The 20,259-nt window shown below is 37.6% G+C and overlaps 1 protein-coding gene and 1 pseudogene across 1 annotated transcript in view; one reads left to right on the top strand and one right to left on the bottom strand.

The window, feature by feature from the left end:
- SIM1 (SIM bHLH transcription factor 1) overlaps window positions 1–20,259 on the top strand; it is a 94,795-nt gene that overhangs the window by 47,334 nt on the left and 27,202 nt on the right. The window contains exon 9 of the mRNA XM_053591389.1: window positions 2,935–3,103. Coding sequence (XP_053447364.1) covers window positions 2,935–3,103 — 169 coding nt within the window. The remainder of the gene's footprint in view (window positions 1–2,934; window positions 3,104–20,259) is intronic.
- Window positions 9,992–10,529, bottom strand: LOC128585956 (chromobox protein homolog 3-like; annotated as a pseudogene).

Raw genomic sequence — 20,259 nt, 5'->3', positions numbered from 1 at the left:
TAACTTGTCAAGGGTATTTGTATAACTCTTCTCATACAATTTTTTTTAACATTTTCATGTGAATATGCAGAATTTAAAACCATTTCTTTTAAAGTATTATTTAAGCCCATTTAATTTGGAGTACTTTTGTCATTGAAGCTATGCAAAAAGTTCGGGAAGACTTTTTCAATAGTGAGATGCATACCTTCGAGAGGTCTAGAAGTATATAGGAGAAAATTGAATCCTTGCTTAACCCTGCTTGTAGCAATGGAATCCCTGGGCTGAGATGTTGCTTTAGGAATGGATTTGCAAAGCTATCTGGTGTGTTTTCAATGGTGCATGATTTTCACTGTGAGTCTAGGTGCTGTCAGTTGGGGACTAAACCGATGCTCTGCTGCCCTGCAGACTGAAGGGCATTTGATGCAGCAGGTGCCTGGGATGGAGGCGCCATCTCCCATCTGCTTCCGGTTTGCGTGGCTGGCTGTTGTCTGAGGGCAGGTGGGTCAGAGGACTGGCAGCCTATCTGAGTCTTTTCCCATAGAGAAAGGTTGTTAGGTTGCAAGTTATTAGCACTTATTGGGGAAAACATCTTTCTTAGTGGTGTCTTTATTATCTTCCTCTTCCATCTATGTGGAATATTTTGCAAATGACCACTGGAATATGACAATCCATCTCTTGACTCTGTCCTCTAGGACCGTAGAGTCCATGGCAGGACATAATCATTTAAAAAGTAAGATGGATATCTTGTTAGGAAAATAGGCCATGTTTTAGCATTTTGGAAGATGCTGCTTAGAGTGTGTGTTGCCCACAGACAGTGGTTCTCAACCTTCCTAATGCCGCAATGTATTTTCGTTGTTAAAAGGGGGTCGTGACCCACAGATTGAGAACCTTTGCCTTAGAGGGAGTTGATTAGAGCTCTAGTGATATGATCAGACTTCCCAAACCTGAAAGAAAAATTGCATGTTCATCTTCTAAATTTTTGCTACTCATGTAAAAAGAATCTTTTTTTTTTTTAACTTGCATTGAGTGAATGAATTATTTGATGTGAAGGCATTGTAATTTGCTGATATATATCACTGGGCTGTTTTGTGGCAGTGGTATTATTGGAACAGTTTTAGCTGGTTTCTGTTCCTTGCCTTATTTATGTACTCTCCCCCCTTTAAATTGGCAAGTAAAAATCATATGTGTTTGTGGTATACAACATGATGTTTTGATACTTGTATGTCTCTAACTCAGACTACTTACCATATGTATTGCTGCACATACTGATCTTTGTGTGTGTCTGTGTGGTGAGAACACTTAACGTATACTCTACTAGCAATTCTCAAGCATCAAATTGCACTTTTACTATTGCCTGATCTTGCTGTAGAAGAATTAATAGGGAAGAGGAAAAGAAGATAAATGAATATTTGCCAATACATGGAAAAGTGCTATTTTTACAAATATAATTTTATTAATTTAAGTTTTAAATATCAGTCTTAGGCTGGGCATGGTGACTCATGCCTGTAATCCCAGCCCTCTGGGAGGCTGAGGTGGGTGAGTCCCTTGAGTTCATGAGACCAGCCTGAGCAAGAGTGAGACCCGTCCTTTCAAAAATAGAAAAACTAGTGGGGCATGGTGGTAGCTGCCTGTGGACCCAGCTGTTTGGGAGGCTGAGGCAGGAGGATGTCTTGAGCCCAACAGTCTGAAGTTGCTGTGAGCTAGGATATGGCACTATACCCAGGGGACAGAGTGAGATGCTGTCTCAAAAAAAAAAAAAAATACCCCTCTTAACCTGAAGACTATTAAAAAGGCATATAAAACTTTTACGGAAGTAAACCCACGAAAGAATTAAAGAAAAAACAAAGTAAAGGAAGCCAGTGGAGTTTGTTGCACAAAATGCCGGCCACGAGGACTTTGGACACTTGCTAGTCAAGGCCTTTTGACTTCTAGTGCAAAGAGGGACACGTGCTGAGTTTTGTGATTTACAATGTTCCATGCGATGAAAAGAAATCAGTTACCCAGAAGCAGCCCCGCTAGTTCATAAAGAAGACTGTCCAGAACATTTTATTTTGGCTGCCAGTAGATAGGGTTGGTATCCTCTGATGAAAACTACAAGTCAGAGGAAATCCACTGCTGCCTGGAAACCTGCTGATGACTAAGGCCATCGTCTTCAGCTCCTAAATATATCAAGTAGTACCTTTGTAAAGAGCTTCCTAACATTAATGCTTTTTCTCCTTCATATTATAACCTGCAGTTATTATGTATATTTATTTGTTTACTGTTTCTTCTCCCCAATAGAGAAGAATATTATATTCTACACAAGCGCGGGGGTTATAGGTGTCTTATTACTCTTATATTTCCACATGGCACAATAAATACTATTGAACTAAGAAAGGAATGGAAGGAACTGGTGGTAACATGTACCCTAAGGTAATGGAATTAGCCTGTTGCAAGGGATTTTTTAACTACTAATAAACCTGCTGGCTTTAAGAATGTTTGGAATGTTTACCAAAATGATTGAGCTTAGAACAGCTGATGTAAGACATTCTTCTTGCCAATAATTAGATCATATCAGATGATTATACCATTGTCTGTGGAGTTAACCCCACACAGGAACCTGTAGTTTTTCTGATTCATATCTCACCAATGAGCATGTCAAAGTTCAAGAAAAGTTGAATTATGGGTTTATTTTCTACTTAACTGATAAATATAATAGAAAAATACGTTTTTAATCAGGACTTTCTCTCTTTATCATATAATTTTGTTGTGAAATATGTGGTAGCTACAGTCACACAAATTATTACATAGTAGGCTTTTCTAGAATAACGTAGGTATTTGTGGAAACTAGTTACATGGCCAACTTTTGCATGTTTTTTTTCTTTCTCGAATAAGGATTATTGTCATTCCTGATGAGCAAATGCACAATCCATTTGTGATGGTGGCTGATTAGGGCTTTGTCCTCCCACCCTGCAGGGACACGGAATACAAAGGGCTGCAGCTCTCCCTGGATCAGATCTCAGTCTCCAAACCTGCCTTCTCCTACGTCAGCAGCTCCACCCCCACCATGACTGACAACAGAAAAGGGGCCAAGTCCCGACTGTCCGGCTCAAAGTCAAAATCTAGGACTTCACCTTACCCTCAGGTAAAATGCATTGCCCTTCTGTGGTTTTTTTTTTTTGATGACCTGGTTTGATCTTGAAGTTGAGGAAGTATTAAAACTGTTTGGAATTATTTATCTGGTTTCAATAAAGTTAAACCTTCTATAAATCTTATTTTCTGAAACTAACTTCTTCCTCTTTCTCTTCCTTTAAAATAACTATGCTAGTGAAAATTTGAAATTATTTCATGGTTTACTGCATTTATACAAAGGTCATGAGAGTCTGGGTGTTGTCAGAACCATAACTTACTTGTGATTTCAAGGAGATTTATCCTAAATCCCCACCCCCGACCCCCTGCAACAAGTAACTACAAAGATGTATCCAGCTTAACAAAATATGGAAAACAGGAGCTCAATGTAGAAAAATTGAATCTTAGGAGAGGAACTGAAGAAGTAAAAAATTAAGAGATGGGGCCAAAGGATCAAGGATGCATTTCACCATGAGATTTGAGCACAAACTGACTCTTTATGGCAGGGATAGTAGGATTAAGGAAATCTGCTCTCACCTTTGCAAGGTGGTAGGTGATGTGACCCCAAAATACTTCTAGGTAGTAATAGAAGTCCTGGTTCTTAGAAGAAAAAAATTATTTTTCTGATGCATCAGTGAGACGTAGAAACTGGATTGGGTCCAGGTGCACCACTCCCCTGGCCTGCAGGACAGGACTTGGCACTCTTTACTCCCAGCGTCCTGTGCCTATGTCTCCTCTGTCCTTATCTTTTAAGGATACGATGTTACACTTCTGCAGGTCACTAGAGTAACTCCAAAGATGATCACTAGGCTGGCATAAAACCAGATTGGTTTCTGAGTCATTTATCCATCAAGGTGTCTTTATCATTTATGTTTTTAATATATTTTTAAAGTAAAAATGCTATCTAGTCAATACAGGAATATTATTTTCTTTCTTGTCATAGCTGAATTATTCTGTTGATATCTATAAGAATATATACTATTTGAAAAAATGCTGCTTATTGCTGCTTATTCACTAACAAGCTACTATTTTGTAGATTATCTTAGTTGCCTGATATATAAAAATGACATACTATGGTCTCTAAAAGAGACTCACGTCACATAGTTTGAAATGTTCCTCAGAAGACAGAAGGGAGGAGAGTAACGATGTGATGCCTGGATAGTTCTCACAGTGCAACTTCTGTTCTGAGGACTGAGCATTTTACCCAGAAAGTACATTTTAGTCAAAGTCACTGTGGAGAGGGAGCTTCTTTGAGTGAATAGCTAATGAGAAGCTTTCTTATTACTATCTTGTGCCTTGGGAAGAGAGTTTTACTGCCTCTTTTCACTATTTGGAAGGATGGATGATGCCTTTGGGTAGTTCTCTCTTTTAATATATAGAAGCGTTGCACACATAGATGAAAGAAGAATTTAAATTAGGAAATACTAAGTTAAGAAGGACTTTGTCCATTGTTATATACAAATTAAGGTACAAAAGTAAAAAAGCCCCACTGGACCTCTGGTTAGTCTGTCTTTTCTTGCATATTCAGTTCTTAACATTTAAATTTTTCCCTAGTTCATTCTAACAGTAGTTAGATATTCTTAACTGCTATTAGACTGCTCCTTGTGTGTGGGGGTGGGTATGGAGGAGTTTATTTGAAAGTTATATATGTTCTGTAATTTAAAAGAAGTAATATGGAATCATGGAAAGTAGAAAACAATTCTCTTTGTTCTTCATTTTCCCTCTCCAAAATTGTCCTTCCTTCCAGAACTGGTCTATGATGTATAAAAACCATGCACACATACACACTTCTGTTCTCACAGGATTTCTCTTGAAATTTGTGTTTTTATTCTTGTGATTAATACTCCTATAAAGTAGTGCTGAGAATTTTGGCCACAAGTCTCATTTAAAATTGCATAGTCATATATTAAATTTACTTAAAAGTTACATTTGTGCTTAGCAAACATTTTTCTTTAATTGTGTTTACTACAGCTAATCCTGGTGCTAGATCATCATCAGTGAGTTCCTACTATGTGGGCTATACTCTCTTGCTTCTAAGAAGCCACTGGTATAGATAGAAAATTGAATATGGATTTGTAGGGACTTGTCAAGGGCTGTCCCTCTGGGGACACATTGGAAATGTGTGACATCTAGGACAAACTCCTCATTGTTTCTCTTGGAAGACAACAACTTACCACCCCTCCATCTTGGATTCTAAATCCTCAGAAATTTTAAAGAAAAAAATACCTTCTCAAAAATCTTATATGGTCCAAATTATTCTTATATTATTAAAGAATCATTAACTTTTACTTATATGCATAGTTGCTATTATGTGTCTTTGACTTAAGCAGATGGCTAGCGAATACCTGCATTGGAAAGATACTTCTCTGGCCATTGTGATGGATGGGGTTTAGGGCTTGCATAAAAGTACTAGAATATAAAGAGGTGATATAAAAACATTCTCAAGTTTGGGCGGCACCTGTGGCTCAAAGGGGTAGGGTGCCGGCCCCATATGCCGGAGGTGGCAGGTTCAAACCCAGCCCTGATCAAAAACTGCAAAAAAATAAAAAAATAAAAAATTCTCAAGTTTTGTAGTACAGTTGAACTGATAAATTCTGTACTAGAATAAATAGAGGGTAAGAGATGGTTTATACAGATAGCTTTGTGGGTGGTGTCAGGGATGTGAACTCTGGCGCAGCTGACCGAGGAAGGTGTTTGTGGGTGCCTTGGGTAGAGGTCAGGGATGAAGGCATAGAGAGGAGAGCCAGGACTTTAGAACACTAAGGTCATGATGAGGAAATGCAGGCCTGGGGCCTGAGCTGGAGTGCGGGAGGGTTGGTCTCTCTGCAGGAAGACTTGGAGGCAGTGGTTTAGAAATACAGATTGGTGCCAAATATATGCTAGACCAAAAAAATGAAAGAATTAATGTGGTTGAAGCAAGAAAACTATTCAGGGGATGAATTTTAATAGTTTGCTGCGATTCTGTGAATATGTACTAATCTAAAGTTCTCTACTGATGTAAAAGGTGCTAGAGATGAAGAATGGATAAAATTAAAATAAGAAAATTCCTTGGCTCAGGCGGCACTTGTGGCTCGGTGGGTAGGGCGCTGGCCCCATATGCTTTGAACCCAGCCCTGGCCAAACTGCAACAAACAAACAAACAAACAAAAATTCCTTGGTTCATTGTTATCTCTTCTTGTTATAGATGTATTTTACTCTTTATAGATTCATTTTGTTTGTTTGTTTTGAGACAGAATGTCACTTTGTTGTAGCCGCTAGAGTGCCCTGGCATCATAGGTCATAGCAACCTCAGACCCTTGGGCTCAAATGATCCTCTTGCCTCAACCTCCAAAGTAGCTGGGACTACAGATGCCTGCCACAATACCCGGCTGTTTAATTTTTTATAGCCAGCGTCTCACTCTAGTTTGGCTGGTCTCAAACTTGTGAGCTCAGGAGATCCATGTGCCTTGGTCTCCCAGAGAGTTGGGATTATAGGCATGAACCTCCATGCCCAGCCTATAGAGTCATTTTGAAATTATACTTTTGAAGCTACTTTTTTTTTTTTTTTGAACAGAGCCTCAAGCTGTCGCCCTGGGTAGAGTGCTATGGTATCACAGCTCACAGCAACCTCCAACTCCTGGGCTCAAGTGTGTCTCCTGCCTCTGCCTCCCAAGTAGCTGGGACTACAGGCGCCTGCCACAACACCTGGCTATTTTTTTGTTGCAGCCATTATTGTTTGGTGGGCCTGGGCTGGATTCGAACCCACCAGCTCAGGTGTATGTGGCTATTTTTTAATAGTTAATTACATTAGGTGTATTAAATTCCCCTTTACATGTTAATAGCTGCAAAATAAATACCTTTTTAATGACTGATGAAATTTTTAATTATATTTAATTTTAAATACTGCTGCTAATTTTTCACATGTAGAGATGATATTTTTTATTATTTCCATATTTCAGTATTTGTAGCATCAAAATCTCATCAGATTTTTCAAGAGGTGGTGTCCAGAGCAATAGGGCAACATCTATTCATTTCATAGGATAATATCTTGTGCTTCTCAGTAGTTATGTAAATGGTGATTTAATGATTCCATCAATATTATTTATTAGGCATTTTGCTTTATTATATATTCAGCATTTCTGATGAATGGCAAGCAGCAACACTGCTTTTTTTGAATTATTTAAGCATCCTTATGTGAACATTTGAATTCATTACCACCACCCAGTTTATCTTCAGTAGTAGATGAACCTTCAGGTCTCTTCCTGGTATAAGATGTCCTTAGGAATGATTTTAGACTGGATTATATTAGGGCCACTTAATGAATGACTCAATCACCTTTGTACCTTATGTATTACTTGGGACAGGAGAGGTCAAAATAGAATTGTTTTCAATAGTTTTGGAAAAATTGTTGTAAGAAATATCATATTATTTTCAAAGATTCTGCACATCACTGCTGTGCTGCTGTACAGCGGTGATCTTACTATTATGATAGATGTACGTTCATTGCTTATACTCATGAAAATAACGTGCATTTTTATAGTTCTATTGAATTAGACATATTGGGTTTCAAGAATTCCTTTTTCAGAAAATGCTGAAATTGCTATAATATTTTCTACTTATTTTTATGAAACTAATCAGAGCTATCTAACACTAGATGGAATTACCTTGCCATGGGGTAGTCATGGAGTAGTCTGAGTAGATTACCTTTTGATTCCAGAATTTCCTTTTAAACTTCTCACCCTGGCATGTTTATACTTAATGGTTTATTACGGACGGTGCGTGCTATCCTGTTTTACTGCTTCATCCTGCCTCCTCTTGCCATTTCCCTAGTCAGTAATCACCAATACACTATATAATTTTGTAATAACAGTGCATGCATAAGACTGTATGTAGTTCTGACATCTGAAAGTATTTAATCACTTGCTGCAGATGCACTCTAACACTTGCAGATTTTATTCCACATCTGTAACCTTAAATAATCCCACAGAACCCTCTTAATTTTCATTGCCAGCAATCTGGATTCCTTTGGTTAAGGTAGAAACTCTCTTTCTGCAAAGGTTCTTTCTGGTCTCAAAAATATACCAGTCACTACTATGCTAAGAGCTTGACTTTTTTTTTTTTTTTTTTGATACCCAGTCTCACTCAGTCACCTGGGCTAGAGTGCTGTGGCATCAGCCTAGCTCCTAGCAACCTTTCCTGGGCTCAAGCAATCCTAATGCCTCAGCCTCCTGGTCTACAGGTACCTGCCACCACACCCAGCTAATTTTTTCCATTTTCAGTAGGGACGGGGTCTCACTGTTGCTCAGACTGGTCTATGAACTCCTAAACTCGAGGGATCTGCCTGCCTTGCCTCCCACAGTGCTAGGATTACAAGTGTGAGCCACTATCTGGCCAACAGCTTGACTTTTTAAGTCACAGAGAAAAGAAGGATTAATAATTTCTCAAGCATTGTTATCCCTTTATACATGTACTTTTATCACTATCACTATAGATATCCCTTTGTTTTATATTTTATATGTAACATGAAAATATATAATTCTTGACCAGTAATAACAAAAAATTTTTAATGCATTTTTTAAAAAGAAAAATTAAATGAGATTATCTTCCCAGAAAGTATTATACTTTATAGACTTGTTTTTATTACCTGGCCATGTATAAATTTGGGATTAGTCTCCCCCTTCTGTAGAAATAACAGGAGATTATCAGAGTGGGCCTTCGCAGTCTTTTTATTTATTTATTTATTTTTAAGAAATATAAAACTATTTATTGATCACTGTTCACTATTATTTACAATAAAGTAAACAATATACAGTTGGATAACATTCTGATTATTATGACTTTTTTTATGGCTTCTGCTCAACCAGTAACCCAAATACTGAAAAATTTGAGTCTACATGTAAGGAATGAATTGGAGTAAGGAAAAAACATGGAGGTTAATAGTTTAGATTACAAAGTTTGTTCATTTATGTCAACAGGTATGAAACTGCCAACATGGCTTAACCATCTGATTAGGTTTCTGTAAGCCAAGCCTAGGAATGGATTACTACAGGAATCTTTAATGACCATTTAACTAAGTCTTATTTGTTTACCTCATTAGAACACACCAGGATTTGTCTAGTTTCCTCATGTGAGTGGGGAGGTTATTGGTTATGATAAAGCTTTTCCTTTTAGAAATTTTGTAAACACAATTTTGCATTTATATGACTATACATACAGATTCTGATGTGGACGCCTTTAAATTATCTATTTAAATTGTCTAATTGAGAATCATCTATTTAATTTGAAACAAAACATTATGGCTTCAGGAAAATTTTCTATTCTTACATTGCTCAGAATAATGGTATTGCAGACACTTGGGCTTACCTGTGATTTTTGTTTTGGTGAATGTTTAAAAACAAAGAAAATAATTTATATATGAATGTTACGTATATACATACAGAAACAGATTAAAAAAAAACAACAACCCCCACCCCCAGCCCGGGGTGGTGCCTGTGGCTAAAAGGAGTAGGGTGCAGGCCCTATATACTGGAGGTGCTGGGTTCAAACCCAGCCTGGGCCAAAACAAAACAAAACAGCAACCCCAGAATGATCCTTAGGCAAAGAGTTAAACACAAGTTCTTACTGAATAATGGCTATATAAATTTCCCTTAGCATTTAGAAAAGCTGTTCTCTAATGCAGAGGAAGTAATATACCATGGTATCAAATGTTTTTTTTTTTTTTCTGATAAAGAAAGCAACTAGGGAAAGCTTTTATTTGTTCAAAGTAACCAGTGCTATTGATGCAAGCACCCCGCCCCGCCCCCGCCGCCACGACTCTCCCAGTATTGCTTTCAAAATGAACATATCAAACTTGATTTATTAGAATGTAGTTATTTTTTCACACTCCCAAGACCTAGATTTTATATATATATAGCAATGCAAACAATTACTGAGCTTCATCTTCTGGACAAGAATGCCAAATTAGTCTTCATAAAAAGAATAACAATCTGAGGACACTTCATATTTGCCTCTTTTGCCAGCACCAGATCTGCCTCATTTGAATCTTTCCACTTCATAAGAAACATTAATTCTCCACTGCTGTCTGTGGCACCAATTATTCTCTCAGGATCAAGACCTCTGCCAAAGCTTCTTGGTTTGTCAGCAGCGTCTCTTTTCTTCTTTGATTTGCTATCATCAGATTCACTGTCAGATAAAGATTTTCTTTTTGTACTATCTTTTTCTTTACTGGCTTTTTGAGAATTAAGAAATGCTTCAATTAACTCCGGACAATCTTAATTTTCTTCCGGTTCCCAAGTATGGTCAGCATCTGTAAATCCCTTCCACTTCAGGAAATACTCCACCTTCCCATGTACAACTTGTCCATCCACCACTTTTTCCACCACAAATTCTTTAGGCTCTGCCTCTTCAACCTTTTCACTCTTTCCATTCTGCTTCTTTCCCATTTTTTGCGATGTAATTTTATTGGAGGCCGCTTTTTATTGCAGACTTGAAGAGCTTTTATTCAACAGCTCTGAGCTGCTCTGGGTTGCGAGTCTGCAGTGTCCCTGGCCCTGCGCGCCTTAAGATCCATAGTCTTTTTAGATTGTCTTCGTAAATGAATCTCAGATTATTATTTTAGAAAACATTTTGTTCAGTAAGGTGAGACCTCTGTCCTTTGGGTTTGTGCTTTCATTTTTACTAATTTCTGCATTTAGTTAATACCTGTGATGTTCAATAAGATGCTACAGGCGAGTCTGTAAGGAAAAAAATTATTTCCAGGGTCTGATTGGGGAGGCAAAGCTGATCTTTTATGGAGGAGTTATGGGAGGTGATCAGTCATGGGTGCTCAAGGCCACAGCCTCTGCCTTTTCATGTCCTTGGCAGATGGTGGGTGAGAGGGGCAGACAGTGGTGTTCAGAGGCTGTTGGCTTCAGCCCTTCCATCCCTGATGACTAGTGGATTTTCTCCATGATCACCATGGACTATTTTTCCCATTAATTAGCTTCCTTATACCTTCAGATTTACCCATCACTACCCTGCTTCTTTATCCTCACCCAGCACATGGGTCTTGAGAAGAACTAGGGCATATTACTTGAAATAGGTTAGTGAAGTCTATTGTAAACGGCACACAAGTTTGCTGAGTGAATATTGAGGATAAAGCAGCACAGAGAAAGGTAACATTTTTAGGAGACATGATGGGTAGAAGGATAAAGAGATGGAAAGGGCAAAAATGGTCAGTCCGGTTTACCTAAGCCATTATAGAGAACTTCATTAACCCTCACCTTGCTTTGGAGCACAACAGTATAAGATATAGGTGAATGTACTAAATAGCATAGATATTTATGGTAGATGAACTAGGTATGTGGGATTAGATATAGGATTGTATGCTTTTTTGTTAAATAGTTTACTCTAGTGGGTAGCTGTCTTAAGTATAATGTTTCATTGATGTTTAATATCTTATAACAAAACACATGTGGTATATATTGCCATATGGAGCTTAAAATGCATTCCTAATAGTAAGTAAATTCAATGATGACAAATTGCAAAAGAAATTAAGTAAACAGATGGCTAGATTTAGTCACATTAAATTTATAAGTACAGCACAGGAGTTATCAAGAAAAGACCTATGAGAAGAAAATTGAGAAAAAATGGCATACATGAGGAAGGTGAAATGAAACTTAGCAACAATGAAAAGTTGAATGGAAAAAAATTGAGGGACAGTAAAAGTAAAGTCCACGAGGACAGCAGACTTCCCTAGCCACCTGGAAGTTCTCAGTAGGCCTTGAATTGAGGGCATGAATGGATAGACAGATGATCCTACCAGGTGATGGGGAAGACAGAGAGAGAAGTAGAAAAGTTATGTGATATGTCGAGTCCTGAGGATACAGCCCTGGCCCCAGATGGTTTATAGGTTTACTGGGTATGATAAAAATGTAAACATATCATTTAAACATAGTATAATATATAATGTGGTAAAGTCATGCAGTGATGTGAGTGGTGGTGTCTGTTGTGTTGTGGGGGTGGTGACACGTGTCGGAGATGACCTGCCCTTCCAGGAATGCTCTGGAGGGAGGAGTTGGGAGCAGACAGAGAACAAATGACTGCTAGGCTTAGTTAGCTCTCATGCCATGAGGAGTTATCAGCAGGGTTGGATTTATCCCTGTTTGCAAGGTTTGAAGTGGGGCAGCAAGATGACAGTTAATAAGTCCCTGGCCTGGCTTGGGTGCCCCGTCAGGGGCCAGACTCCTGCTTACTCTGAACCCCCAGCTGTGCTCTTCTATTCTCTTACCCATGCTCCCTTCTTCCCCCACTGCCTGTGTGATGGGATCTGCCTCACTTTGGACGATTCCAACAGCTTCTCTTTCTTTTCTTTTCCTTTTTTTTTTAGGCAGAGTCTCACTTTATTGCCCTTAGTAGAGTGCCCTGGTGTCATAGCTCAGGCCACCTCAAACTCTTAGGCTCCAGCAATCCTCTCGCCTCAGCCTCTAAGTAGCTGGAACTATGGGCACCCACCACAATGCCTAGCTAATTTTTAGAGATGGGATCTCACTCTTGTTCGGGCTGGTCTTGAACTCCTGAGCTTGAGCATTCCGCTCACCTCGGCCTACCAGAATGCTAGGATTAGGCGTGAGCCACCATGCCTGCCTCTAACAACTTCTTAATTTTCTCCTCATTTTGGGAATGTTTTCTCTCTAGCCTGCCCTGCCTCCCAGGACTGATCATGCCAGCGTTTGGAGACCTGCCGTCATTCTAAACTCAAGGTTATTTATAATTGGGCCTTAAATAACCTTCCAGCATTGTCCTGTGTTGGTCCTCTACTTGGCCCTTGTGATGTAGGGATACCAGTCTACTCACTATTTTCTGAATGCCTTGCCTTTTTCTGCCTTCATGCTTGTGCATTTATTTCTGCTTGCATTGCCTCTATTTTTTTTTTTTTAAGACTTTTACTTATTTACTTTTTGTTGTTGTTGTTGCAGTTTGGCTGGGGCCGGGTTCGAACCCACCACCCTTGGTATATGGGGCCGGCACCCTACTCATTGGGCCACAGGCATTGCCATTGCCTCTATTTTTTAAAATTCTGACTGTTTTCCAAGGTCCAGATCAAATGCTACCTCTTTCATGAAGCAGTACTGAATTATATTTTTCCTTTGCACTCCTATTTAGAGCAGTCTGCCTTCTACTGCCTTCTATATATGCCACATCTCCTCTCTTAGACTATAATCTCTTAGAAAGTAATGACCATGTCTTTTTCGAATCCAACTCTTTCTCTATCACCCCTAGCTTCTGGTATGATGTCTTCTACATATTTGCTCACTAAATGTTAATGAGATAAATAAATAAATACATTTAAAAAGTATGGGAATGCTTTGTTAGTTGTCTGTAGAGATATAAAAACTCAAGAGGGAGGAACATTCTGCCACTAAGGAATTTATAGCTTATGTGAAGAGGCAGAAGATATGCATGCATATTAAACCTTTGGGTGGCCAGGTGAGGTGGCTCACGCCTATAATCCTAGAACTCTGGGAGGCTGAGGCAAGTGGATTGCTGAGCTCAGGAGTTCAAGAACAGCTTGAGCAAGAGTGAGACCTCTACCAAAAACAGAAAAACTAGCTGGGAGTTGTGTTGAGCACCTGTAAGTCCCAGCTACTTAGAGGTTGCAGCAAGAGGATTTCTTGAGCCCTAGAGTTTGAGGTTGCTGTGAGCTATGATGCCACAGTATTCTACCAAAGGTGACAAAGTGAGACTCTGTCTCCATTACAAAAAAAAAAAAAAAAAAGAGTAAAACATTGATTAAGCACTCTGTCTCACACTCACTTCTTGTTCTGAGCTGGGGCTTCTAGTCTTCATGTCATCCCCAGTGCAAAATGGAGAGATGTGACAGCTTCTATTTGGTCTATGTATGTTTTGACTACAAAAGAAGTATACTGACACTTGAGTGGCTGTGTAAGGAACGCCGTCTAGCTTTGTCTTTCATCTTGGTCATTCATCTTTGGTATGGGCTCAGACCTAATTCCAGGGCTCAGTTCCAGTGATGAGTAGACCCTTTCTAGATCACTGTCACTTCTGATTTTATTTATTTATTTATTTTCAAATTGATATGATGGTACAATTTTTAGGTTACATTGTTCTCCATCTTCTTCTGATTTTAATAATCTATATTCTTTTGGTACCTTTAGCAGTGCTATGCTCTGTGAAAGATACATATCTTCTATAAGAAGAACATATCTCAAAATATTGTTTTCTGTTTGTCTTTTTATCTTCTTGAGATAAAAGGCCTTCTGAGTGTCATGTTCCTCTATAATGTTTCTTGGCCTTTGGCCTCTCGCTGCTATTTTTGTCCAGTTCTACTGTCTCTGGAATAGAACATCACATTTAGACAACCTCATCTGCCTCTTTATTGTTCTTTTTGTCTCTGATCATTTACGTCAGAGTAAGTTTCCTGAAACATTATTTTCATTATGACTTACTGTCCCTGCTTGAAAATCTGCAGAAGCTCCTCACTGACATACAGTCTCCCCAGTCTAGCCCAGACTACCACACCTCTGCCTACCTCATCCTGTTCATGCTGGCTTCCTGTATGTCAGTTCTCCATTCTAACTGGAATCTGTTTACTCTGCCTGAGGATAATTTTCTTCTCAAACTCACTCATCAAAGCTCAGCTGCAGCTCCACCTCTCCTCCCCACAGAGTCTTGGGCATGAGTAGTAATTTATGTTAAACATGTCACTATTTCATAAAGTAGCATGGTTTAGATCTGGGAAGGAGTTACCATCAACAAAGAAATTGGGCAGTGGGTTAAACAACTGTGGTAAATCAAATGGGACACCTTTGTTTCTGGCTTAGTGAAAGAAATGCTGAAATTTGTAATTCTGTTTCCTAGACGAAGAGAAGTAGAATGGTTGAATCACCATCAAAATATATCTAGGGAAGTTTATTTAATAAATTAAATAGTGAAATTAAAAAGGGCAATGCCTATTAATAGTTTATGGTGGGATTTGTCCTCCTATCATAATGGAAATTTTTAGAGTTAAGGAATTTGTTTTTGGATATCTTTATCTAAGAAATATAGATTTCTTTAATACTTTTTTCAAAGATTTGTAGGGAACTCCTTTAGTGTATTTTAGTACATTGTATTGCTTTATTTTTTTTGGAAGGTTAAGGTACATTTTTCTCAAGTTTATGCAGAGCATTCTCCAAGATAGATCATATGTTAGGCCATAAATAGTGTCTTAATAAATCCTAGAATGTTGGAATTGTATCAAGTACCTTTTCTGACCACATGGTATGAAACTGAAAATCAACAGCAGGAGAAAAATCAAAAACCTCAAAAATATATGGAGATTAAACAGTACACTTCTGAACAACGAGTGGGTCAAAGAAGAAATCAAAAGGGTAATCAAAAAATACTTTGAGATCAACAAAAATAGAAGCATTACATATGAAAACTGCAGCAAAAGCAGTTCTAAAAAAATTTATAGAGACAAGCATTTACATTAAGAAAAATAAAGATCTTGAACACGGAAAAACCCCGAATAGCCAATGTATTCTAAGAAATAAAAACAAATTACGTTGTTATTACATTACCAGACTTCAGGTTACACTACAAATTAACAGTGATCAAAACAGCATAGTGCTGGCCCAAAAATAGAGATATAGCTCTATGGAATAGATCTAGAGATAAAACAAGCCACATATCACCATCTGATCTTTGATAAACTAAACAAAATCATGCTTTGGGGAAAAGAATCACTATTTAATAAATGGTGCTCGGAGAACTGGTTAGCCAGAGGTGGAAGACTGAAACTGGACCTGCACCTCTTACCACTTACAAAAATTGACTTTTTTTGTAAAAGATTTAAAGACACGAAATGATAAAAAATTCTAGAAGAAAAGGAGGGAAAAATGCTTGCAAAATTGGCCTGGAAAAAGAATTTATGAAGAAGATCTCTTTGGCAATTACAGCAATATCAAAAATAAATAAATGAGACATGATCAAGCTAAAAACCTTCTGTACAACAACTAAAGCAAACTGACAGCTTTCAGAATGGGAGAAGATATTTGCATGCTATGAATCTGAGAAAGGGCTGGTAACTAAAATTTACAGAAAACTCAAACTAATCAACAAGAAAAGAGCAAACAATCCCATTTATAAAGTGAGCAAGAGACTTGAACAGAATCTTCTATGAAGATGACAGATGAATGTCCAATAAGCACAGGAAAAAATGCTCATCCTCTCTAATCATCAGAGAAATGCAAATCAAACCACCCTGAGATATCACTGAACCCCCAGTGAGAATAGCCCAGATCACAAAAGCCCAAAGCTACAGATTGTGTCACTGATGTGGAGAAAAGGGAACACTTATACATTGCTGGTGGGATTGCAAATGAATACCGCCTCTATGGAAAGAATACAGAGAATCCTCAAAGTGCTAAAAGTAGACCTTACACTTGATTACACAATCCTATTGCTAGGTATCTACCCAGAAGAAGGAAAATTGTTTTTATCATAAGGACATTTGCACTAAAATGTTTATTGCACCTTAATTCACAATCACCAAGGTGTGGAATCAACCTAAGTGCCCATCAACACATAAATGAATTAATAAACTGTGGTCCATGTATACCATGGAGTACTGTTCAGCCATAAAAAGATGGAGACTTTACATCTTTTGTATTTACCTGGATGGAGTTGAAGCACATTCTTCTTAGCAAACTATCTTCAAGAATGGAAAAAACAAGTCCAGCATTATCCTCATATCAAAGCCAGAGAGGACACTACAAGAAAAGAAAATTATAGGTCAGCATCACCAATGAACATAGATGTTAAAATTCTCAATAAATACTAGAAAACAAAATCAAACAGTGCATTAAAAAGATCATACACCATGTACTTAATGTACTCAATGCTAATATGAAATCATAGATGAACAATTACATGTCAACACAGAGAACAACACAATTGAATTCAAGTGGTGGATAGGGGAGGGAAGGGAGAAGGGAAAGGACAGGAGGGAGTGATTGATACGCTATCACCTAAGGTGCACAATGTAAGGGTGTATGCACACAGCCTGGGTGAAAGCCTTAACTACAATGTGAACTTAATCACTGTAACCTAATCATTTGTGCCCTCATATTAATCAAAAATTAAAAAAAAAAGAAAGAGAAAGATCTTAAGTAATCTATCTTTACACCTAAAGGAACACATTATGCTCAAGGTTAGCAGAAGGAAGGAAATAATAAAGATTAGAGCAGAAACAAATGAAACAAAGAATAGAAAAAGATAGAATATATCAATAAGACTAATGGTATTTTATCAAAAGATCAACATAATTGATAAAGCTTTAGGTAGGCTAACCAAAGAAAAAAGACAGGGGACATAAACTAAATTATAAATGGAGAAAATAACGCACCTGATATACAAAAATACAAGGGATCACAAGAGACCACTATGAACCAATATGCTAGCAAATTGGATAATTTAGAAGAAATGAGTAAATTTCCAGAACATTCAGTCTATGTTCTGAGTCTCACTATGTCGCCCTCAGTAGATGCTATGGTGTCACAGCTCACAGCAACCTCAAACTCTTGGGCTTAAGTGATTCTCTTGCCTCAGCCTCCTAAGTAGCTGGGACTGCAGGTGCCCGCCACAATGCCCAGCTATTTTTTGGTTGTAGTTATCATTGTTGTTTGGCAGGCCTGGGCTGGATTCAAACCTGCCAGCTCCAGAGTATGTGGCTGGAGACCTAGCTCTGAGCTAGAGGCACCAAGCCAGCCAAAGCAAGCTTGAGAAAGAATAACAAAGCTGAAAGCATCACACTTCCTGATTTTAAACTATATGTTATAAAACTATAACCTAAACAATATAGTACTAGCATGAGAACAGACAACATCCATCAGTGGAGCAGAACACAGAACACAGAAATAAATATGTGCATATGTGGTCAGCTAATATTTGACAAGGGTATCGAGAGTACACAATGGGGAAAGGGTAGTCTCTTCAATAAATGGTGCAGGGAAAACTGGATATCCACATGCAGAAGAATAAAACTGGACCCATATTTTATGCCACTCACAAAATTAAGATGAAATAGATTAAAGAGTTATGTGTAAGATGTGAAACCATGAAATCTATAGAAGAAAACATCAAGAAAAATTTCTTGACATTGGTCCTAACAATGGTTTTTTGGAAATGACACAAAAAGTACAGGCAACAAATGCAAAAATAAATAAGTGTGACTGATCAAACTAAAAAGCTTCTGCACAGCAAAGGAAATAATATAATGAACAGCAATCTTTGGAATGAGAGAAAATATTCGCAAACCATATACATGATAAAGGGTTAATATCCACAATGTATAAAGAGCTCATACAAGTCAATTCAAGAGCAAAAGAAAAAAGAGAATATTCAATTAAAAATGGGCAAAAATATATTAAAACCATTTTTAAATGGATTAAAGACTTGAATGTAAGACATGAAACCATAAAAATTCTAGAACAATATGTAGAAAAACTCTTCTAGACATAGGCCTAAGGAAAGAATTTGTGACAAAGACACCAAAGGCAAATACAGCAACTACAAAAATAAATAAATGAGACTTAATTAAATTAAAAAACGTAGGCACAACAAAGGAAATAATTAACAGGGTAAACAGACCCTGTTTTCTGTATTCTCCATATATAGAATGGGAGAAAAATATTCACAAACTATACACACATCAGAAGATTAACTTTCAAAAACTACAAAAAACTCAAACAAAGCAGCCAAAGAAAAATAACAAACAACCCTATCAGAAGGAGGGCAAAAGATATGAACAGAAGTTGTTCAAAAGAAGATAGACAAATGGCCAACAGATATGAAAAAATGTTCAATATCATTAGTCATCACAGAAAAGCAAATTAAAACCTCAATGAGATACTACCCTTCCCCTCAGAATGGCCATTATTAAAAAGTCAAAAAACAACAGATGCCGACATGGATGCAGAAAGAAAGGAATATATGCTATCATTGGGACTGCAAATTTCTATGAAAAACAGTGTGGAGATTTCTCAAAGAGCTGAAAGTAGACCTACCTTTCCGTCCAGCGATCCCACTACCTTTCCGTCCAGGTATCTACCCAAAGGAAAAGAGATCATTTTATCAAAAAGATACCTGCACTTGAATGTTTATTGCAGCATAGTTCACAACTGCAAAAGTATGGAATCAATATAAATGGCCATCAATGTATGAGTGGATAAAGAAAATGTGTAGTACCATGGAATACTACCCAGCCATTAAAAGGAATTGAAATAATGTAATTTGCAGCAACTTGGATGGAACTGGAGTCCATAATCCTAAGTGAAGTATCTCAGGAATGGAAAAACAAACACCACATGATCTCACTAAGTGACACTAAATGTTGAGTGCACATAGACACACAAAAACATAAAGAACATTGGAAACTAAGAAGGGGCGTTGTAAAGGGGATGAGGAATACAAAGTTTGTATTACATGGATATACTGTGTAATGCTGAAGTCAGGGCTTTCAGGATGCCCGCCTGTACTGGTGGAGGGCATTACACAGTGTATCTATGTTATACAAACTTTTGTACTCCCTTAATGTTTTAAAATAAAAAGAAATGGGCAAAGAATCTGAGTAGACATTTTCTGAAAGAATACATATGAATAGTCAATAGGTATGTGAAAATGTGCTCAACATCGCTAATTATAAGGGATATAAAGCAACCGTGAGATGTCACCTCATATCTGTTAGGATAACTATTATAAAAAAGACGAGAGACAACAAGTATTGGCAAAGATGTGGAGAAAAAGGAACCCATGTGCACTGTTAGTGGAATATAAATAGTACAGCCATTATGGAAAATAGTAGCTCTTCCAAAAATTACAACTAGAGTTATAATATGATCCAGCAATCCCACTTCTGGGTAGATTCTTCAAGGAGATAAAGTCAGTATATTGAAGAGATGTCTTCCATATTCCCATCTTTGCAGCAATATTCACAACAGAAAGGATGTAGAAATGACCTAAGCATCACTTAATGGATGAACAGGTAAAGAAAAGGATATATATATATATATATATATATATATATATATATATATATATATATATATGTAACAAGGGAATATTACTCAACCATAAAAGAAAGAGGCTCTTCCATTTGCAATAACATGGATAAATAAGGAGGGTATTATGCTGAGTAAGCCAGAGATAGAA

Source organism: Nycticebus coucang, chromosome 5, assembly GCF_027406575.1.
Source record: "Nycticebus coucang isolate mNycCou1 chromosome 5, mNycCou1.pri, whole genome shotgun sequence".
Lineage (NCBI taxonomy): Eukaryota > Metazoa > Chordata > Mammalia > Primates > Lorisidae > Nycticebus > Nycticebus coucang.
The sequence above is the reverse complement of the archived record's forward strand: the minus strand, read 5'-3'. Positions and strand labels throughout refer to the sequence as shown.